The following is an 18384-nucleotide window of genomic DNA, read 5'->3' as shown; positions in this document are numbered from 1 at the left end:
CAGAGCACAGAAGGCCCTGACACCACCCTGTGCGCACCATCAGTGCTTTCAACTCCCTCCCGAGACGAGAAGACAGCACCCCTGCGTTTTAAACCTGCAGCCTGGTGCTAATGGTAAAATTACAACATCTGGGGCTGCTCTCTCATTTTCTGAAAGGTCACGGTGATTAGGAGACGTTCCTGACAACTCGAAAAAGTCAAACGCCACACTCATCTTCCACAGGAGCAGCAGAGGGAGCCGGGGAAGGCTGGCCAGCCCCCAGAACCCCTGTCCCTAGGAGGATGATGTGGCAAAGGCTCTCGCACGCCGCTTACTCAGCGGGCGGACGACAGGCCCGCTGGCTGGGGCCGGACGCGGCCCGCCTCCCGCCGGCCCTGCCCCCTCAGACCCCCGCTGGCGGGAACGGGCCCCCGCAGCCGCCGCCCCGCCTCAGGCGGGACTCGCCAAGCCGCAGCTCCAGGGAAGGGAGACCAGCACCCCCGGAGCCCCCCGGGCCAGGGCCGCTCGCTGCCTGCCTGCCTCCCTGCTCCGCCGTCCCGCCCCTCACCTCCGGGCGGAGCGACCGCGACTTCCCCAAGATGGTGCCGCGCCGCCGACAGCGGAGACGCACCTTCCCAAGATGGCGGCGGCGCGTCCCTCTCCCGCGACCTCTCCAAGATGGTGCCTCGCCGCCACCGACCTCTTAAAAATGGCGGCGGAGGCCCCGCCCCGAAGCGGGGCAGGCTGGGAGCGGGGCCGCGCGGCGGGGAGCGGGCCTGGTGCGGGCTGGGCGGGCGGTCGGGCCGGGCTGGCGGCGGAGCGGGGCCGGGCGGGCGCCATGCCGGAGCTGGCGGTGGACCGGGTGGTCGTGCACCCGCTGGTGCTGCTCAGCGTCGTCGATCACTTCAACAGGTGGGGCCGGACGGGCGCGGCGTGGCGCCGCGGCGCTGAGTCACGGTCACGGGCCGGGCCGTGAGGGGAGCGGGGCCGTGAGCGCCCCGGGGCGGGCAGATCGGGGCGGGAGGGACCCCTCGCCGTGAGGGGGGCGGCGCGACCGGGCCCGGGCCGGCGGCCGCGATCCCCGTGTGGCGGCGGGAGCGCGGCCTGCGGGAGCCGCCGGAGCCCCCGGGCCTCGGCCGCCGTGGGTGGTGGTGGTGGTGTTCGCCTCCGGCCCGCGGCGAGGGAGCGCTCGGGCGCCGTGCGGGGGCTGTCAGCGCCTTCCTCGGGCCCGCCGGGGCTCGGGAGCCGCGAGTGGGGAGGTTGCGCCTGAACAAACCCCTTCGGCTGAGCGGGGGGTAAATCCCATCCCTCCGCCCGCCTCCTGCCGTTTGTGCCTCGTTTAACTTCATTGCGCCGATTCACAACCAGTTTTAATGTCAAAAAACCCCAAAATCTCACGAGGCGACCAAGCCTGCTGTTGTGAAAGCAACCTGCGGATGACGCCGAGCAGTTCCAGCGCTTACTCACTTTTTTTATAGCGCATTGTCCTGCGGAGAGGCTGCAGCCGTGCTTATTTTGGGTCACGTTCCCCCTCGCTGGCTGCATCAGACCACATAGTTCTCTTTCGGCATCGCTGGGGTACAAGGTTTGAATCTGAGGGCACCAAAACGCCTTTTTCTGGATGTAAATTAACAATCAGTAATAAAACAGTCATAGCGCCTCTTCCTCTGTTCCGTACTGTGCAACCTGCAGAGATGGGGAGAAGCAAGCCGGCCGCTGTTGCCTTCTTTCCCAAATCAGGCTTTTTGTCGTAGGCACTGACAGTCTTTTCCCTTTAGAATAGGAAAAGTTGGAAATCAGAAGCGAGTCGTTGGTGTGCTCCTGGGCTCGTGGCAGAAGAAAATACTGGATGTGTCCAACAGTTTTGCAGGTGAGTTTGGGTGTCCTACCCTTGTTCACACGTACTGAATTATTAAATAGATGAATTGTGTCGGGGTTTTTTTTTAAGCCACCGTGCCAGAGCACAGGTTGTTCCCTCCATGTACGAATCAGCCAATATCTGATAAAGAAACACTGCCAAAAACACCCCTATTGCAGCCAGGCTTGTGCTGCGTCTTCCCTGTAATATTGTGCAACACAGAATGTTTCGGGAGTGGATCTGAACCTCTTTTAAAAGGCTGGTGCACATTTTGCTGCATTGGGCTCGCTGACCTCTGCGGAGTGATCAGCGTGTCGGGCAGGAATCAGGGCTCGGTGCTGATGTGGCTGTTACCTATTTGTGTAAAGATTTAAGGTATATTTTAGCTTTACTTCTTTTCCTCAGATTTTGTCCAATTGAATACTAGCTCTTTCCTAAAGTATGTCGTTAATAGTATTGAAATAGTTTCCTCTTAAATACTTATACGTGATAGTAAAAGTGTTTCTTGAATGCTTGACTTTCACTAACCCGTTTGTGTTAGTTGGGTCATTTCCTTCCTGGGGGGCTTCTCTGTGACAAAGCAGAATTATCTCGGTTTATATACGGAGTTTCACAGTTTCTGTGGAGTCCTTCTTCCACTTGTGGACTGTTTTTCCCGTTGTTGGAAGAACGTTTTTCCATTTGAGGTGAAAGAGGGGGTTTTGTCATTTTGACAGCCTTTCGACTCAGGTTTCCCCGTACCTCCAGATTAAAAGACTGAGACCAGTCTTTGTTCTCAGAACTGAGCCCGTGTGCCTGGATGGGTGCTAACTGATAAAGTAACTAGGCAATTACTCGAGGGTAGAGAGCCCTTACTAGTCTGGCACTAGTAAAGTGCTGCTGACATGTTCCAGACTGAAAACTGTAGGGAGACTGCGGTGGATCGCCAGGCTCCAAAGCCTGCTGGGTGCTCCGTGGGTCACATCAGGTGTCTGTGCGCGCTCTGGGTCACTGCTGTACGTGGGAGGGATTCTCTCTGGAGCTGGATGCTGTCCCCTGAGGATAACCCTCCGGGTGCTTTGCACGTCGTTCGTCAGGTCTAAACTGTTTGTGGTTGCGGGACAGCCTCTGCCCCAGAGAGCGGGCGGCGCTGCAGGTCACCTTGTGCAGCGCAGCGCTGCAGGACAGTTGACACCGATTCAAATCCCCTCTCCATTAGCAGCCAAACCCCAGCGTTCCTGTAAGCATTTTCATTCTGGAAGTCAGATTCGTAAATACTGCTATTTTGGTCTGCTCGCAGTACCTTTTGACGAGGACGACAAGGATGATACCGTGTGGTTTCTGGACCACGACTATCTGGAGAACATGTATGGGATGTTTAAGAAGGTCAACGGTAAGTTGAGGTCTTCTTGCGGTCGGGGCAGGCTCCTAGGAGCTTTCCTGACTCAGGGCAGGGGAGTGAACCCATAGTAAGGTAGAGAGTTAATTGCTCACGTAAGAGACCGCTCCGTGCCAGTTCCTTGCACGGCTTCGCTTTTCACTGATGCCTTTCCGTGGGTTAATTGGTGCAAGTGGTTTGTGTTCCTAACACGTTAAGTTGTACCTCGCTAGCTTTCCCAAGTCTCCTGACAGCTTTGTGTTTTCAGAATAGTCCAGATTTCAAAAATGCCATTATTTCTGAAGAATTTCAAAGCTCTCTTCTCTGTAACCTGTTCTGTACCTGTGTCCTGAAATTTGTAACAATTGTAAACATTACAGAGTCACATTTTGTAAGTTATTTTTCTAAGTAATTGCTCTTCACCGCTTTTTTAAAAAGTGACTTTACAGCGTCTCAGCTTGAGACCTTAGAGCTCCATGTTCAGTCACAACTTCAGTTCTGAGGAATTTTCTTAGCCCTGGGACCAATTGTCATTCTGATGATGCAGGGGTTTTTGCCTCTCTACATGTCAGAGTTTCAAGCTGTCAGGTCCTGGTATCTACAGAATTAATAAATGATAGGAAATAGTGCAGCTTAGTTAAGAACCTAGGAGTAAAGTTATGTATGTGATAGAGCTACGACAAGTAAGGGCGATCAGTGAACTGCCTTTGTCACTGCCGTGTCAGTGTCTGCCCTCTGTAATTCATTTCCCCCGACTTCACACTCAGCTTCCACACACATCAGGTTTTCACCCCTGAGCTGCCGATTCAGTCTCTCCCTAAATCCTTGTGCTGTTGTCTCACCACACGGTTGTGATGTAGAATCCTTTCTGGTTTTGCTCAGCTAGAGAAAGAATAGTTGGTTGGTACCACACGGGCCCGAAACTGCACAAGAACGACATCGCCATCAATGAACTGATGAAGAGATACTGTCCGAACTCTGTAAGTGCAGCGCTTTCTTGGGGTTTGGGGGGGGGTTTCCCTCCTCTTACCTTCCTAAGTGGGGGATCTGGGCAGCCTTGGCCCCCGCTTTTGTTACGGGTGATACAGCGTGTTGAAGACCTGGTAGCTGTAAAGCGATTGAGGGGCTCGGATCCATCTTTCAAGCAGCTGCAGACATCTCCTCATGCCTGGCGTTACCACCTCTGAGCAGCCAGCGTACCATTGCTGCACAGAGCTGGCTTTGGGATTCTTTCCTAGTCTTTGAGTGAAACCCTGTTTTCTGAAATGTTGGCTTTTTCCGTAAGGTGCTGGTGATCATTGATGTGAAGCCAAAGGACCTGGGGCTGCCCACGGAAGCTTATATTTCGGTTGAAGAAGTTCACGATGTGAGTATTTGACGTGTCTCTGCCTTTTCCTAGGAGAAGGGTTTCCACGGAAAGCTGGCCGTTGGGATTGCCTTGTTTTCTGAAGGGTGGGCGTCCCGTGCACGCGGTTCCCTTTCACACACGGGGTGTTGCACTCGCTGCTGAGGGCCTTGACTTGCAGCCCAAGCCTGCTGAAACCAGGGGTTAAGTCCCAGGCGTAACACGAGCACTCGGAACTAAAGCTTTGGTCCACCAGCAGCACTCGGAAGAAAAGCTGTGCGTTACTGTTTGGCCTAAGGAATTCCACGGCTCCAGCTGCCCCATTTAAATGCTTCTTGCCTGTTCCTGTCACCTCTGTGGCCACGAGGAAAGTCACGGGGTGGAACACTTGAGATGTCACTTTTACGTGTCGCCCGCTTGCAGAGGTGTCCTGAGGGGTTGCACACTTGCTCGTTCGTGCACCCACCAGTGCCGAGCAGGGAGGTCAGGCATGAACAACACTTCAAATCAGCCAGAACTCCCCTTTCTCCCCAAACCTCCCCCCTTACACTGACCCTGGCGTTACGGGAGGGGCTGCCCCTGGGGCTGACTCGGGGCAGCTGCCCTGGCTGGCTGGCCTCTGCTAACGGCCTGCCCGGCACGCCTGGGCTGCGGTTCTGTCCCAGCCACGCCAGGACGGGATGACAAAACGTCTCCCAAAATGTAGTCAGGTTGTATCAGGAAAGAAAGAACTAATCGTGATGTTCAGGGAGACTTCCCGCCCTACCCACCTGTACAGAGACCGGCAAAACACGTTCATTGAGAGCGACCCAGAGCACACGGAAGAGGGAACTGCTGGTGCCTCTGGGCTTGTGACACTGGGGAACACTCATCAAGCCCAGGGACACCCAGCTAGAGCCTTTCTTTCCTCTCTGATTGCTTGGGGACTGTGCACAGCTACTCTGCCCGTTTCATTAACGGGATTTCTCTGTCTAGAATTCCGTGTTTTTAAAAGGCACTCTGATTGGCTTACAGACCTCTCCCTTAGCCTCTCCTTCAGCCCCCAACACTGTTTTGCCATAATTTGCCCCGTTGCCTCTTCCTGGAAACAGGCATCAGTTAATGCCACGCTGTGATGTTGGGCGAGCTGCCCCGCTGTTGGCACGTGCCACCCCTGTGCTGGCCAGTTGGCTGCGCCTCTGCCCCTGCAGCCAGCGCCGCGCTCGGCCTGACCGCGTCTCCTGTACCCTTGCACCCCGCAGGACGGCACCCCGACCTCCAAGACGTTCGAGCACGTGACTAGTGAGATCGGAGCGGAGGAGGCAGAGGAAGTTGGTGTCGAACACTTGCTACGGTAAGCGGCTTTAACGCGACAGCGTTCTCTGGAGGCTTGCTTAGCAGCGACCGCGCTCCATCTGGCAGCTCCCAGTGCCAGCTTCCCGGAGGAAACGTGGATCTTGTTAACCACGCTGCTTAGGTTCGAAAAGCACGTTCATTTAGCAGTCTTGCGTGGCGTGTGCCCTCATTGCTAGTGACAAGCGTGGCTGCCCACTGATGGGATGATGAAAACTGCATAGTCAGGCTCTTGAAGCTGCAGAACAGTGCGCCGTGTGGAACTGCCTCCGGCCGCTCTGTACCTCAGAGCGGGACTGAACGGGAGCGCTGCTGACGGGTCGGTAGCTCCCCGGTCAAAAAAAGAGAGTAGTCGCCCTATAGACGCCTTGCCACCAGTCAGAACTCCTGATACCTCTCTCTGCCCCTCTAACTGGTGTTACAAATACTGTTCCAGAGAACGCGCGCGCGCCCCAGGACACCCCGATACACTTTTAGATACGCTTTGTGGCGTCTGTCGGTCTGTTCTCGCCCTCGGCCTGGAAGCATTCATGTCCGTGGTGCCTCAGCTGTGCCTCGAGCTGCTTCTGTGTTTCATTTGGAAAGATCCCCTCAGTGAACGCGCCCGCCGGTCAGTGAGACTGCCAAGTCACGTTCTAATGCCAGTTCTCTGTTGTGGGTGTTTCAGAGATATCAAGGACACGACGGTGGGCACGCTGTCCCAGCGGATCACTAACCAGGTCCATGGCTTGAAGGGACTGAACTCCAAGCTTCTGGACATCAGGAGCTACCTAGAGAAAGTAGCCATGGGCAAACTCCCCATCAACCACCAGATCATCTACCACCTTCAGGACGTCTTCAACCTGCTGCCAGACGTCAACCTGCAAGAGTTTGTCAAGGCCTTTTATCTGAAGACCAATGACCAGATGGTGGTGGTTTATCTGGCCTCTCTGATTCGCTCCGTGGTTGCCCTGCACAACCTCATTAACAACAAGATTGCCAACAGGGATGCAGAGAAGAAGGAAGGACAGGAAAAAGAAGAAAGTAAAAAGGAGAGAAAAGATGAGAAGGAGAAAGACAAGGAGAAGAGTGATGTCAAGAAAGAGGAGAAAAAGGAGAAGAAGTAAAATGTGTAGTTTTTTTATTTGTAAATTAAAAATCTTGTAAACTAAATCACTTTGATGCCACGTTCTTTTCTCCTGTTGAAGGGGTCAGTGCTCTGCTTTGCTCTGGGATCTGCTTTTTGTGCCCAGCGTAACATGGCTGGCTAGATCTGGACTTGGCAGCGCTAGCAGAGCGGTTGGACTCGAGGAGCCTAAAGGTCTTTTCCAACCAAAGCAATTCTCTGGTGCCATCTTCTGAAGCGGACACCACGGCTGGGCAGGCCTGGCCGTTTGGGCCTCGGCCCTGGGCTGGGAAGGGGTAAAAGCCGGGGGAAACGTTTTTTATTTCTCTCTTTCAGTGCAGCACTGCCTGCCCCCGGAGCGGCTTCAGGGGCTTCTAGGCCAACAGCTGAGGATTTCCACCACGTGCTGCCTTAGCCCTCAGTCTAGGTAGGCGTCTTACCCGGCCGAGATGTCAGCCCTGTGTGATCCCTGGTTTGTTGGCGTCGCTCCACTTCGGAGGTGAGGAGGAGGCGCCGAGCTCGGAAGCACCGCGCAGTGACAAGCACAGAGGTGCTGCTGCTGCCTGCGTGCTCCCGGCTGTGCCTTGTGCTGCACTTGTATGACTTTGTGGGCTTTTTGCTATCCTCTAGCTGGCCAGTGACAGGCTGGGGGAGGCTGGGCGTGGTGCTGCCCCACTGGGAAGAGCATCTTCCCTTCCTCCCCTAAGACAGACACCAGGTCAGTGCTGGGTTCAGCTCGCAGCGTGCGGCTCGCTGCTGCCTCACAATTGGCCAATTTCACGCGCCCGACACATCCGTACATTTAACCTGGTTCCCAGCTGCACCGTCCCTGGGCGCCTGCCGGGGTAGCGCCAGGAGCACGTCGCTGCTCTTGCAGCTTCCGCAGCTCGGCGCCGGTGAAGGAAGCGCTTTGCTGCCCGCCGGGGAGGTACCCGGGCTGGCAGCGCTGCAGCACGTGCCCTGCCAGCGCCCGGCTGCTCGCGCCTCGAGCTCCGTGGTTAAACCGCGTGCGGTGGCACCGAGACAGGCTGGCCTCCCGCCACAGCCCCGGCTGTAACCTGCCGTCCTGCGCCACGTCACCGTCCCATGACAGGCACAGGGTGGGCAGGTCGCTGCTCTCTGCCCGCCTGGGCCAAAGGGGCAGGAGGGACGGGGCCGAGGGCTGCAGCACCTCCGAGGAGCTGGGGCGGAGGGGGCTGTGCCTCTCCCAGGCACAAGACGCTGCCAGTTCCCCGCCACCTCCCAGGCCAGGGCCTGAGCAGTGCCCAGGGCTCCAGGGGCACTGCGTCAGCACGCGATGACCGCAGCGATGGAAGCATTGCTTCTGGGGTGGGGCTGGCACCGGCTGTGCCACGCCTGGCAGGAAAACAAAACCAAAAACCCCACCCCCCAAAAAAAAAAAAAACAAACCCACACAAAGAACCAACCAGCCAAGGCAGCTGCTGAAAAGCAAAACTACTGGATAGGGGCTGTCCCCAGGGATCCGAATAATGGGTTTGTTTAGTTCTGCTTGTGTTGGATTTCTGGGGTTTTTTAACTAAACGCCACCAGCCTACAGCCATTGGCCTCGTGCAGCTGGGTTTGTTCCACCAGTGCCGCTCTGGGGCTCCCACGGTGGCGCAGGGAGGCAGCTCCAGCTCTGGCAAAGTGTCCTTGAGGTGTTTTTAGCTGAGTGGGAGAATAGCCTGGGTGATGGCAGGAGTGCTGTGCCCAGCCCAACCCTCCTGCAGTGTGTGCAGGGAAAAAACATACAGATTATTTATGACCCCACCGCTGAGCTCCAGGCACACATTACGGCCCCTCAGCCAAGTCCCCGCACAGACACCCCAGGGACGGCGCCGGGCTGTCCCCCCGTGCCACACACCGACCAGGGACGCGCGTCTCGGCAGCTGCTTATCCTTTATTGCACAAGAAGTCGGCGTCGCTGAGGCAGGATGGTGCAGTACAAAACTATCCTGTTACCAGTCAAAAGCTATTGCAGCGTCTTGAATCCACAGACCTCCTCTATGTACAGCTACGTACACCACCGCTCGCAGGTCCCTCTCCCCCGCGCACGCTGGGGAGAGCCGGGGGACAACAGTGGAGGTGGCATCCAGGTGAGGGGCAGAGGCCTGATCCTGCCCTCACCCGCAGCTCCGGGAGCTCCCGCCACCATCCTGGCCAGCAGCAGAGGGAACACAGGGCGTTTGGGCCGAACCCACACACCAAGCGAAGGCCAGAGGCGCCCCCACCGTGTCCGGAGCCCCCGAGGCTGCTGCAGAGCACCAGCTCCGAGCACCAAACCACTTCACTACTAAATCCAACCGCACCAGGGGCACACACTTGCAAATCAAAACGCGCAATGGACGTGTCAGTCAAGCCCTGGGTCCGGGTGGCCACAGGTCTGTCTCGGGAAGGGGCCATCCTGGCCCTCGTGCAGTGCATCGGCCCCAGCAGCATCAACGGGGGGTTCCCCGTTACCTTTGCTGGGTGCAGGAGAGGGCCCAAATGTGACCTGAGAGTCGGTTCAAGAGGCATTTCATTTCCCCTCGTCACCTGCATGTACTAAAATGCCACGAAAAGGCAGAAAACACTAGGGGGAAAAAATAGCCTGTGCCAAAACCAGATCTCATTTAACTGTGTCTGCGAGGGAGGACCCCACCACACCTCAGCTTCGTCTGGGGAGGGAAACGTGGACCCGTTTCCCCCAAGGCTGCATTAGTGCAGATCTCGCACAGGAACAAGAGCAACAGTGTCCGCAGCTGCCTGCGCACCATCCCGCCGAGAGGGCTCGGCGCTGGGCTCCGCGGGCGCCGGCAGGCTGGACCTCGCGGCCGGCAGCGCTCCAGGGCCCTCCCGCCCTGGGAAAGCGCCAAAGCTCCGTCACTCCTGTCCAAATCCTTCCGTCTCCTCAATCGCATAAAGCAGCTTCTCCTTCAGCTGTTCGTAGCTCTTGTAGGGAGGGAGATCCAGGCGGTTAAAGCTGGAGAGACAGCAGAGGCTGGGAACAGGGCTGCGATCCCAATTCTCCTCCCCGCGGCAGGGTCCCTCCGGCCTCAGCCGCGCAGCTGCGGTAAGACGCACGGCCAGGAACAGCAGCCACGTCCCGCGGGAACGCAGGCAGAGGGGACGGCGGGTGCCCGGGGCCCTGTGCAGCCCCGCAGAGGCTGTGTGCGGTTGTCCCCACGTGCTCCTAACGGCCAAGGAGAAACGACTTACCATGTATGGCTCCGAGGCAGCCACGTCTCTTTGCCAACTTTATCGATGCAGAATTTCTGGGGCCCGTTGCTGCCTGTTAATTGTGAGCACAGCAAATCTCACTACATGACCAGGAGCTGAAAAGGAAAACCCTCCGACACGCCGTCCGCCAGCAGATCGCACCATCACACACCCTTAGGGTCCTAGAGACACATCGGGGCGTAAAGCCGTAGCAGCGCTCGCTGCCTGTTCTGGCCCCCTTGCAGCGAGGACGTACAAAGAGCGGGCAAGGAGGAAGCTGAAAAGCACAGAGAGGGAACAGCACGGCTGCTAAGCAGGATGGTGAAATAGCAAGTGCTAAAACTTCTTTAGCCGTAGGCCCACACGACTGAGCGGGTCCGTCCAAGAGCTTTAAAGGACGTGGCTCAGGAAGTCTGAGTCACTGAGGTCACTTTTTAACAGATTGTGAACGCTGGAGAGGTTCCAGGGGGCTGGAAAAAAGCTAATATGCCAGCAAGAATAAACGAGTGGGCTCAGTTAGCTGGTTAGCTTGATGCTGATTCCAGGAAAGTAAGGGAAAGGCTGGTACAGGCCCCAGAACGCAGCAAATTAAAGGATGAGAGCAGAGTAACGCCACGCTGTGGTTTTCTGGAAAAGGGGTTCCATCACAAAAAAATAAAAATTAAATCAAAAAATCAAGTCTCATTCAAAACGGGATTACAAACTGGGCTGATGAAGTTAACTGTGGCGGCACAGTTCACAGCTAAGGAATTTGTCTGGGCACGGCACGCCACCAGATGAAACCACCGCGCTCGGGCGTCGCAGCTGCTCCACCGCTGACGTGCTGCGGGCTGCCCGCACTCTGCGGTGGAGCCACCGACAGCCAGGTCCCTCCACCGGGCCCTGCGCACGGCCGCGGCCCCCGCTCGCCTCCCCAGGACCCCCTGCCCAAAGCCGAGCGCCCGGCACACGCACCGATGAGCTCCGCGAACCCCCCGACGGGCAGGCGGCAGGTCCCCGTCACGAACTGCAACAGCCGGATCCTCTTCTCGTTGTCCATCTCTTTAACCACCTGCGACAAGGACGCGGCAGGAGGGTGGGACCCCCGGCACCCCCAAGCCCGCAGCCTGGCCGGGCCTGGGGCGCTGTCCTGCAGCACCGCTCCTGCCACAAACACCCCACGCCGGCCGGGCTGGGCCACAGGCCGGGGCGGTGCCGCACGCCAGGCACACATGGGCCAGCCCTCGCCTCCCGTCCTGCATCCTCAGGATGAGCACACCCCGAGGGGCCTGCGGGGAGCCGCTCTGCCCGGCCTTGCCCTCCTTCACAGCCCTTTTTGTCCCCCTTCTCTCCCAGCCAGCGCGGAGCAGCACTGCCTGAACTGGCGCAGCTCTGTCACACATCACCCCCTCCCATCGTCCTGCCCCAGAGCGGCAGCTATGGCTAGAAGCACGCTGGCCACCAAGTGCTGCCTGCCCTCCTCAGCGGCGGCGCCAGGGCCTCTGCCAGCCACAGCCAAATGCTGCTTGCGGAACATGTGCTCGCGGTGGTATCTCGCCCTTCCAGACAGCCCGCGAGGCTGCCGGCCCCGGGCCACGGGCAGGGGACGATCCCAGGGCTGTGGAGCGGGTCGGAGGCGCTGCCGGCGCTGGGACTGACCTGCCAGAACCACTGGATCTGTTTGCTGTTCTTGGTGTAGTGCCGGTAGATGGTATTCTTCTGCCAGTCGTTCATGTCGATCTCCTGCATGCCGCACAGCATCAGCTGGGGACAGGGGACAGTCAGCAGGGGGGACAGAAACAGGGCCCTGCGCCCGCGCTTCGAAGCACTGACCCCTCCAGTGCCGGGCTTCCCAAGGCAGGGTGGGAAGCACCGGTACCTCCGCTTCCCCGTCCCAGCAAAGGCGCCAGCTCACCTCCAGCTCCTTCTCGTCGAAGTACCGCAGCCACTCCAGCGGCACTACCTCGTTGAAGCCATCCAGGAAAGCCTTGGTCTGCTCCTCCACGCCCCGCGTGAACCTCCAGTCCGTCAGCAGCCTGGGAAGGCAGACGGTGGTCGGCAGGCAGCCAGCGCCGCTGGCCCGGCACAGGGAACCCCCACCATCCCTCCCGCCAGCAGGGAGGGCCCCAGGAGCCACAAGGGTGCGTGGGGAGGAGGAGAGGGGCTGCTGCAAATCACCAGGGCTCCCCTCAATTCCCACGAGTGGGTTTTTCTCTCCGCCTCCAAACCAGGGCAGCCCTGAGCACACACCGGCAGCCATCGGGAGGTCGAGGGGTGCAAACCACGTCCCCCGGCAGGAGATGGCCCCGGCAGCCCCCAGCCAGCCCAGTGGCGGACAGGCAGGGTGAGCAGCCACAGGACAGGGAGAGACGTCTCGCCCTCTCTCCCCTCTCCTCTTTCCTGAAAGTACTGGCAACTGCCCAGCCAGCAGCAAGCCAGACCGCAGCGGAGCTCGGCCGACCGCGCCAGCCCATACTTGTCACAGGCCACGTAGCCTGGGGAAGCGGCCACGTCCCAAGCCCCATGTTCCCACCCCAGAACTGCCCTGCAGCCGGCGGGGGTAGGTGCCCAGCAGGGGCCTCGGGACGGCCACTCACATGATGTACTCCTCCTTGTTCTCCTCCGTCACCCGGATGCTCTCGCCACCCTCCTTCAGCTCGTGGGTGGTCACCTTGCCCAGGATCTCCATGTCCTGGATGAAGTACAGCTCCAGGCCGCACTCCTCCAGGCTGTTCTCCCTGCGGGAGGACACAGGGATGTGATTTCTGACAGAGGCACCCGCAGCAGCGAGGGGCCGTTGGGGAGGGGCGCTGCCTCCCCCGCAGCAGGATGGGCCCGGGCCAGGGGGGAGCGCGGGGCACCCACTTGGTCCAGACGATGGAGTTGTAAAACTCGGGGTCGATGGATTCCAGGTCCTTCAGCGTGGGCCGCTTGTTCAGCATCCGCTTGTAGAAGGGCAGCGTGAAGCCGGTATCGATGAACTTCCCGTGATACAGCGCCTGCGGCGGGGAGGCGACACCAGGTCACAGGGGACCCCAGCACAGACCCGTGGGGCGCGACGATGCCCCGCCACTGGGGCGGCCACGGGGCAAAAGGGAACGGCTCCCAGGGTCCCAGAGCTGCAGCACTCGCTCCGGGCTGGAAAACACGCTGGGGAGGAGTGGGCTCCCCCCAACAGCGCTGCCCAGGGGCGGATCGCCCGGTGCGGGTGTGCTTGCAGCCCCTCTCCCCTCCCCACTGCGAATTCCACCGTGTCTCCTTCTCCCCTCACAGCTCTATTAAGAGCACTTGTTTAAACAGAGCTGTGCTGCGGCTTCCCTGAATCCCTGGCTTCCAGGAGCCCCAAGGCAAAGGCAGCCAAAAATAATGCAGACGCTTGTCTAGAACGGCCCAGCGGTGAGTAATAGTCTGGGGTTTTATTGGTATCCTGCAGCGCGCAGGGCAGGGCAGGACAGAGTGGGGACCTGAGCAGCACACAGCCACCTCCCACACACACCTTGCAGGGCCACAGGCCAGGGACCCTTCCCCAAGCTCAGGGAGCCCCCAGCAGCCCCCCTGGCCACCCAGGGCTGGGCAACCTGCAGCACGTTGGCCTCGGGGAATGCGAGACGAACGGGAGGAGCCGCTCTGGGGCTTGGGCAGCTGGAAAATCTCACACTGCTGGGGCTAAAAATAGTCCCCAGAGCTGCAGACCTGACACCACCTGGGGTGGCAGCCAAAGACCTGGAGCCATCCCCACCACAGAGTCCCTGGGAAACCAGGTCCCCTCTGGCCCCAAGGCCATTCCCTGGGTTTATCACCCCACAGCACCCACTCCATGGCCCGTCTCCCACAGACCCGCACCTGAGCGAGACGGGGCTCAAGGAGGGTGGCAGTGCCGAGCCGAGCCCAGCCACGGCACGCGAGCCGCCCCTCGCCCCGCTGACCACCCCCGTTCCCTGCAAGGTCCCTGCTCCATGGAGGGGGGGATGCGAACGAAGAGCCTTGTCTCCCATTGCCTCCCCAACCCCTCTCGCCCCGTCACCCCGGGCTCTCACCATGGCGATGAAGCGGCCGATGAAGCGGAAGTAGGTGAGGTGGTCGGGGTTGATGGAGGAGGCAGGGTTGATCTGCAGGCAGTAGTTGTTCTTGCCAGCGTACTCGAAGAGGCAGTACATGGGGTTGAGCACCTCGTGGGACAGGAGGAAGAACCACTCCCTGGGCGAGAGGAAGAGGGAGCGCGGTGACGAGGGGCTCGAGGAGCCGGGGTACCCAGGGAGGCTGCGCCCCGTTGCGGGGGACAGCCGTGTGCCTCCACAGCACAGCCCACACAAACTGGGTGCCCGACTCCTGGGGGTGCCGGGGCAAGCGCTGGGCCCCGGCGTGACTTGGCAAGGGCATCCTGCGCCCCGGGGGTCCTGCGCGTGGTTTGTGACGGGCTTCTGGAGACACCAGCAAGAAACACCCCGGTTCGCCAGAGGCCCTGCTGGGAGCACCGAGGATGCCGGCAGGCACCGTGCGGCTCAGTCCCACCCAGGCCGTCCTACACGCGCACACACACACGCTGTCGTGCACACCCCAGCTGGGCAACACACCCCCCGAGCCTCCCCGCACAGACTCCCCCCAGGAGCCCCACCCCGAGCTCAGAGCCGTGCGGGACGGGCACTGTCCTGGCTTTGCTCCCCGGCCGTGCAGGGAGACGGGAGTCCTCGGACGCAGAGGCAGCCCCGCATCCCGTCCGTGGTTCTACCCTGTGGTAGAACAGCATGACGTAACCTACCATAGGGTAAAACCACTGGCAGGACACAGAGAGGCGGAGAGCAGGAGCCCCTGCACCAGAGCCGGGGGCAGCGGCACCACGAAGGAGGAGCAGGCGAGAGCACGGCAGCACGATGCCGGGGCGGTGGCAGGCGTGGGGGAAGCGTCAGCCCAGCACCAAGGCAGACGCCCCGAGTGAGGCAGTGGGGGGACATGGGACCCCCCCCCCTCCAGTTGAGACGCAGCCCATACTCTGTGGTAACACCACCCTCGGGGCAGGCAGCGGAGGCTGCAGCAACTGCATCACACGTCTGCCCCGGCACACACCGACTGTCCCGGGAAACACCAGGGCCCGTTGGCTGTGGGGAGAAGCAGCCACTTGGCCCATCGCCCCCACACCGCGGGGCCGACAGGAGAGCCCCAGCTGGGTCCCCCGGCCCTCTCTGCACCAGGGACAGGCTAGTGCGACGCTTTCAGGGTGTTCCACCATTCCTAAAACTCACGTTGCTCCCTGTTTGAACACCCCGGGCTCCTCTGCCCAAGCAGCCACTGCAGAACGGCTGGGGACCAGTCAGACTCCCCTGCCTGCTCTGCCCTTTCGGGGTTCACGGCGCCGGCAGGGCACAGCCCCGTTCAGCATCAGGCGCGTGGTCCGGCACACCGGCGCTCACCTAGCGATGCCGCCGTAGTCCAGGCCCTCCTCTCCTCGCATGATGATGTACAGCCGGCGCCGCAGGTCGTAGGGCTTCATGTTCATGATCTGGGGAGAAACGGGAGGAAGCGTCACCACAGGCCGGTGCAAGGGCCGGCTCCACGCCTCCCCGGGCTCCGCGGCACCAGCACCTCCTCACCTGCTGGAAGGAGTCCTCAAAGAGCGTCTGTCGGGAAACACTGATCTTCACGTGGCTGGGCAACGCGTTCGACTGCGAGTAAGGCAGAGACACGAGGCTTTGTGCAGCCTGGCACAGCGGCTCTCCTCGCCCGCGCCTGCCCACCGGGTCAGGCTGCCCACGCACCCACCCAGCCCCGCGGCTCAGCAGCCCCCGAGCGGCCGGGGCCCTCCGGCCTCGCTACTCACATGGCAGAGGAAGCGGAACTGGTGGTACTTCCAGCGAAAGCTCCGGTCGTACGCTCCTGGGGAGCCACCCTGCTTGCTCCTGCAAAAGCAGCACAGGCCTTGGTTCAGCATCCCTGCCTGCCCTAGCACGGGCTGCCCAGCCCCAGCAGTCCCATCGCCTGCCAGGCAGGAGGAAGATCTCTGGGGCATAGCTCACCTCTGTCAGAGCCAAACGTGAGGCCCCAAACCCACCACTCAGGGTCTTTGCAACAAAGCTGACCTACTGCCCCGGCTCCGCGTCGTGACCACAGGGAGGCACGAGCCGTGAACAGGCAGCTCAAGTCCCAGCGCACAGCCCGGCTGCAGGGTGAGGGGCCCGGCCCAAAAGCGCTTACCCAGACTCGAATCCAGGGCGCGGGTCCTTGAAGGTGGTGGTTCGAGTGTTGTGGTCCACGAAGTAGCGCACGCCCTCGTTCGTGTACTTCATCTCCCAGCCGGGCGGCAGCGGCGGCTCCTGGATCATCCTGCCGACAGGGAGGGGGTCAGCGGGCAGGCACCTCGGGCATCTCTCACCCTGAACCGCAGCCCTCCAAATGGCTGCCCTTGGGGACCACCTTCGGCTCGCAGCTCCGTGCCAGGCAAAAGGAAGGATTCGTGGCATGGGATTAGCGAGCGCCTGCCTGCACCCCGAGACAGGAGCCCTGCCTGGGCCAGGACCGGCCACAGTCACAGCTTCCCTCTCTGCCTGCAGGAAAGGTGGCCTCAGTGGAGACCTGGGCCAGGTCTCTGGAGAACCGCAGCCCAGAGCTCTCAGGAGCCCAAGCACAGCTCTGCGAGAAGGTGACAGGGCAAGCAGAAAGCGCCTCTTTCCGCCCAGAAAGCCCTGCAGTCTTCCCCACCGCTTCCTCATCTCTGCCCGCAGCTCCGGCAAGCCAGAGAGCTGCCCCGCGCTGCCAAGGGTTGCAGCGCCCAACCTTCCCGGGCTCCAGCGCTGCCCGCTGGCTGCCTGCGGTTCCCAGGGCTTTTGGTTGCCCAGCGCTGCAGCCCGCTCGTTCCCCTGGCACGGCCAGCTCTCACCGCCCGGCAGCCCATCGCACGGACCTTCCGAAACCGCAAGCACCCTCCCTGCTCTCCCCGCAGGCTGCCTACCCCTGCGTGCGAGGGTCTTCCCACTGGGTGGTCCGTGTGTTGTGGTTCACGTAATACACTCGCCCATTGTCCTGTCTCTTCTCTAAGAGAAAAGGGAGAGGAAGCGTTAGCTGCAGCGCCCCGGCCAGCGCTGACCCGCAGTCCCGCAAACAGCCTTCCCCTGCCCAGCTCACGAGAAGTTTGTCAGCTCCTCCCGCCCCACCTCCCGCCAGCACTGCCCCAGCTCATTTGGAAAAGGTAGGATAAAAACCAACCCCTACGTTTCTTCTAAGCGCACAGGCCGGCTTTCTCTGGTGCCCCCAAGGCCAGCGTGCGGGGAGGCGCCACGGCCGAGCCCGGCCCTGCCAAGGCCCCGCCAGGCTGGCACAAGAGGCGTGCTCGGCCACGCGCCTCGCTGGGCAGGCGGCACACGCGCCCTCCTCGGACACGCCGCGCTCCGCAAGCGCAGCATCCCTCCGGCCCGAACTCCCTGCCTGGTGGCCCTGCCGCTGGGGCACCCCCCACACCCCACCCCCCCCCCTCCTGCTGCACACAGAACAACCACGCCACTCACACCAGCACCCCTGCTCGACCCGCTCTGTGCCTGCAGCCTCACGCACCTCCCCGGGCACCCCCTTCCCAACGCGTGCTCCCGACACTATTTGCACACTCGGAAGGGCAAGAGCCTCCCAGGCGTGGCTGGGCACCCCAGGGCTGATCCTGCACCCACTCCCCACCTCACCGTCCCCCTGCACCCACCCCGCGCAGCCCCTCTCGTCCCGCCTGCACGCCTGCCAACACCTCGCTGCCTCCCGCCAGCCACCCCCTGCGCACACCCACGCACGCTCGCTGCCTCCCCACCAACACGTGTGCCCCACACGCAACACACCTCCTCCCTCCACGTGACGCACGACCCTGCTCCATGCCGGCAGGGACGCCCTGCACGCACGCTCCCCTGTCACCTCCCGGCCACCGCAGCCCCCTTGCTGTGTCTCACTCCTGGACTGCGGGAAGCAGCCCCCACACCGTGGCTCTGTCAGACCCCATGTATGATGACCGGGGCTGCATCCATCCCAGGGACCCCATCCATCCTGGGGATCCCCACTCCAGGGTGCTCAGCCCCACGCAGAGACGTGCCTCCCCCCAGCCTGCCCAGCTGATGCTGGGGACGGGGCCCCTCTCCTCGCTGATGCAGGAGGTGGGCCACCCAGCGTGGCAGTAAAGGCTCCAGCACCATCCCCCTTGAGTCCCTGCCCTTGGAGACCCCCTTAGCAGCCTGGGCCCCCTCTGTCCTGCTCCAAGCTCCCTG

General features: G+C 60.9%; 2 protein-coding genes across 4 annotated transcripts in view; one reads left to right on the top strand and one right to left on the bottom strand.

Moving 5' to 3' along the window:
* Window positions 1–817: 817 nt before the first annotated feature.
* PSMD7 (proteasome 26S subunit, non-ATPase 7) lies at window positions 818–7023 on the top strand. The gene is made up of 7 exons (XM_086468952.1): window positions 818–891; window positions 1758–1849; window positions 3117–3209; window positions 4077–4174; window positions 4480–4560; window positions 5781–5872; window positions 6539–7023. The coding sequence occupies exons 1-7, from the start codon at window positions 818–820 to the stop codon at window positions 6975–6977; spliced, it is 969 nt and encodes a 322-aa protein (XP_086325078.1). The 3' UTR covers window positions 6978–7023.
* A 2752-nt stretch (window positions 7024–9775) lies between these two features.
* The window catches only part of WWP2 (WW domain containing E3 ubiquitin protein ligase 2), a 42248-nt gene continuing 33639 nt past the window's right edge, over window positions 9776–18384 (bottom strand). For all 3 annotated transcript variants that reach the window (XM_086469315.1, XM_086469317.1, XM_086469316.1), the window contains 13 exons: window positions 17097–17178; window positions 16343–16471; window positions 15969–16047; window positions 15742–15813; window positions 15562–15650; window positions 14191–14350; window positions 13019–13152; window positions 12751–12891; window positions 12069–12189; window positions 11813–11917; window positions 11129–11225; window positions 10175–10247; window positions 9776–9938 (listed from right to left, as the gene is read on the bottom strand). In XM_086469315.1, the coding sequence (XP_086325441.1) occupies window positions 9839–9938; window positions 10175–10247; window positions 11129–11225; window positions 11813–11917; window positions 12069–12189; window positions 12751–12891; window positions 13019–13152; window positions 14191–14350; window positions 15562–15650; window positions 15742–15813; window positions 15969–16047; window positions 16343–16471; window positions 17097–17178 (1382 nt within the window). In that variant the 3' untranslated portion in view covers window positions 9776–9838. The remainder of the gene's footprint in view (window positions 9939–10174; window positions 10248–11128; window positions 11226–11812; window positions 11918–12068; window positions 12190–12750; window positions 12892–13018; window positions 13153–14190; window positions 14351–15561; window positions 15651–15741; window positions 15814–15968; window positions 16048–16342; window positions 16472–17096; window positions 17179–18384) is intronic.

Source organism: Leptosomus discolor, chromosome 8 (assembly GCF_034619465.1).
Source record: "Leptosomus discolor isolate bLepDis1 chromosome 8, bLepDis1.hap2, whole genome shotgun sequence".
Taxonomy (NCBI): domain Eukaryota; kingdom Metazoa; phylum Chordata; class Aves; order Leptosomiformes; family Leptosomidae; genus Leptosomus; species Leptosomus discolor.
This window is presented reverse-complemented; position numbering and strand designations above follow the sequence as displayed.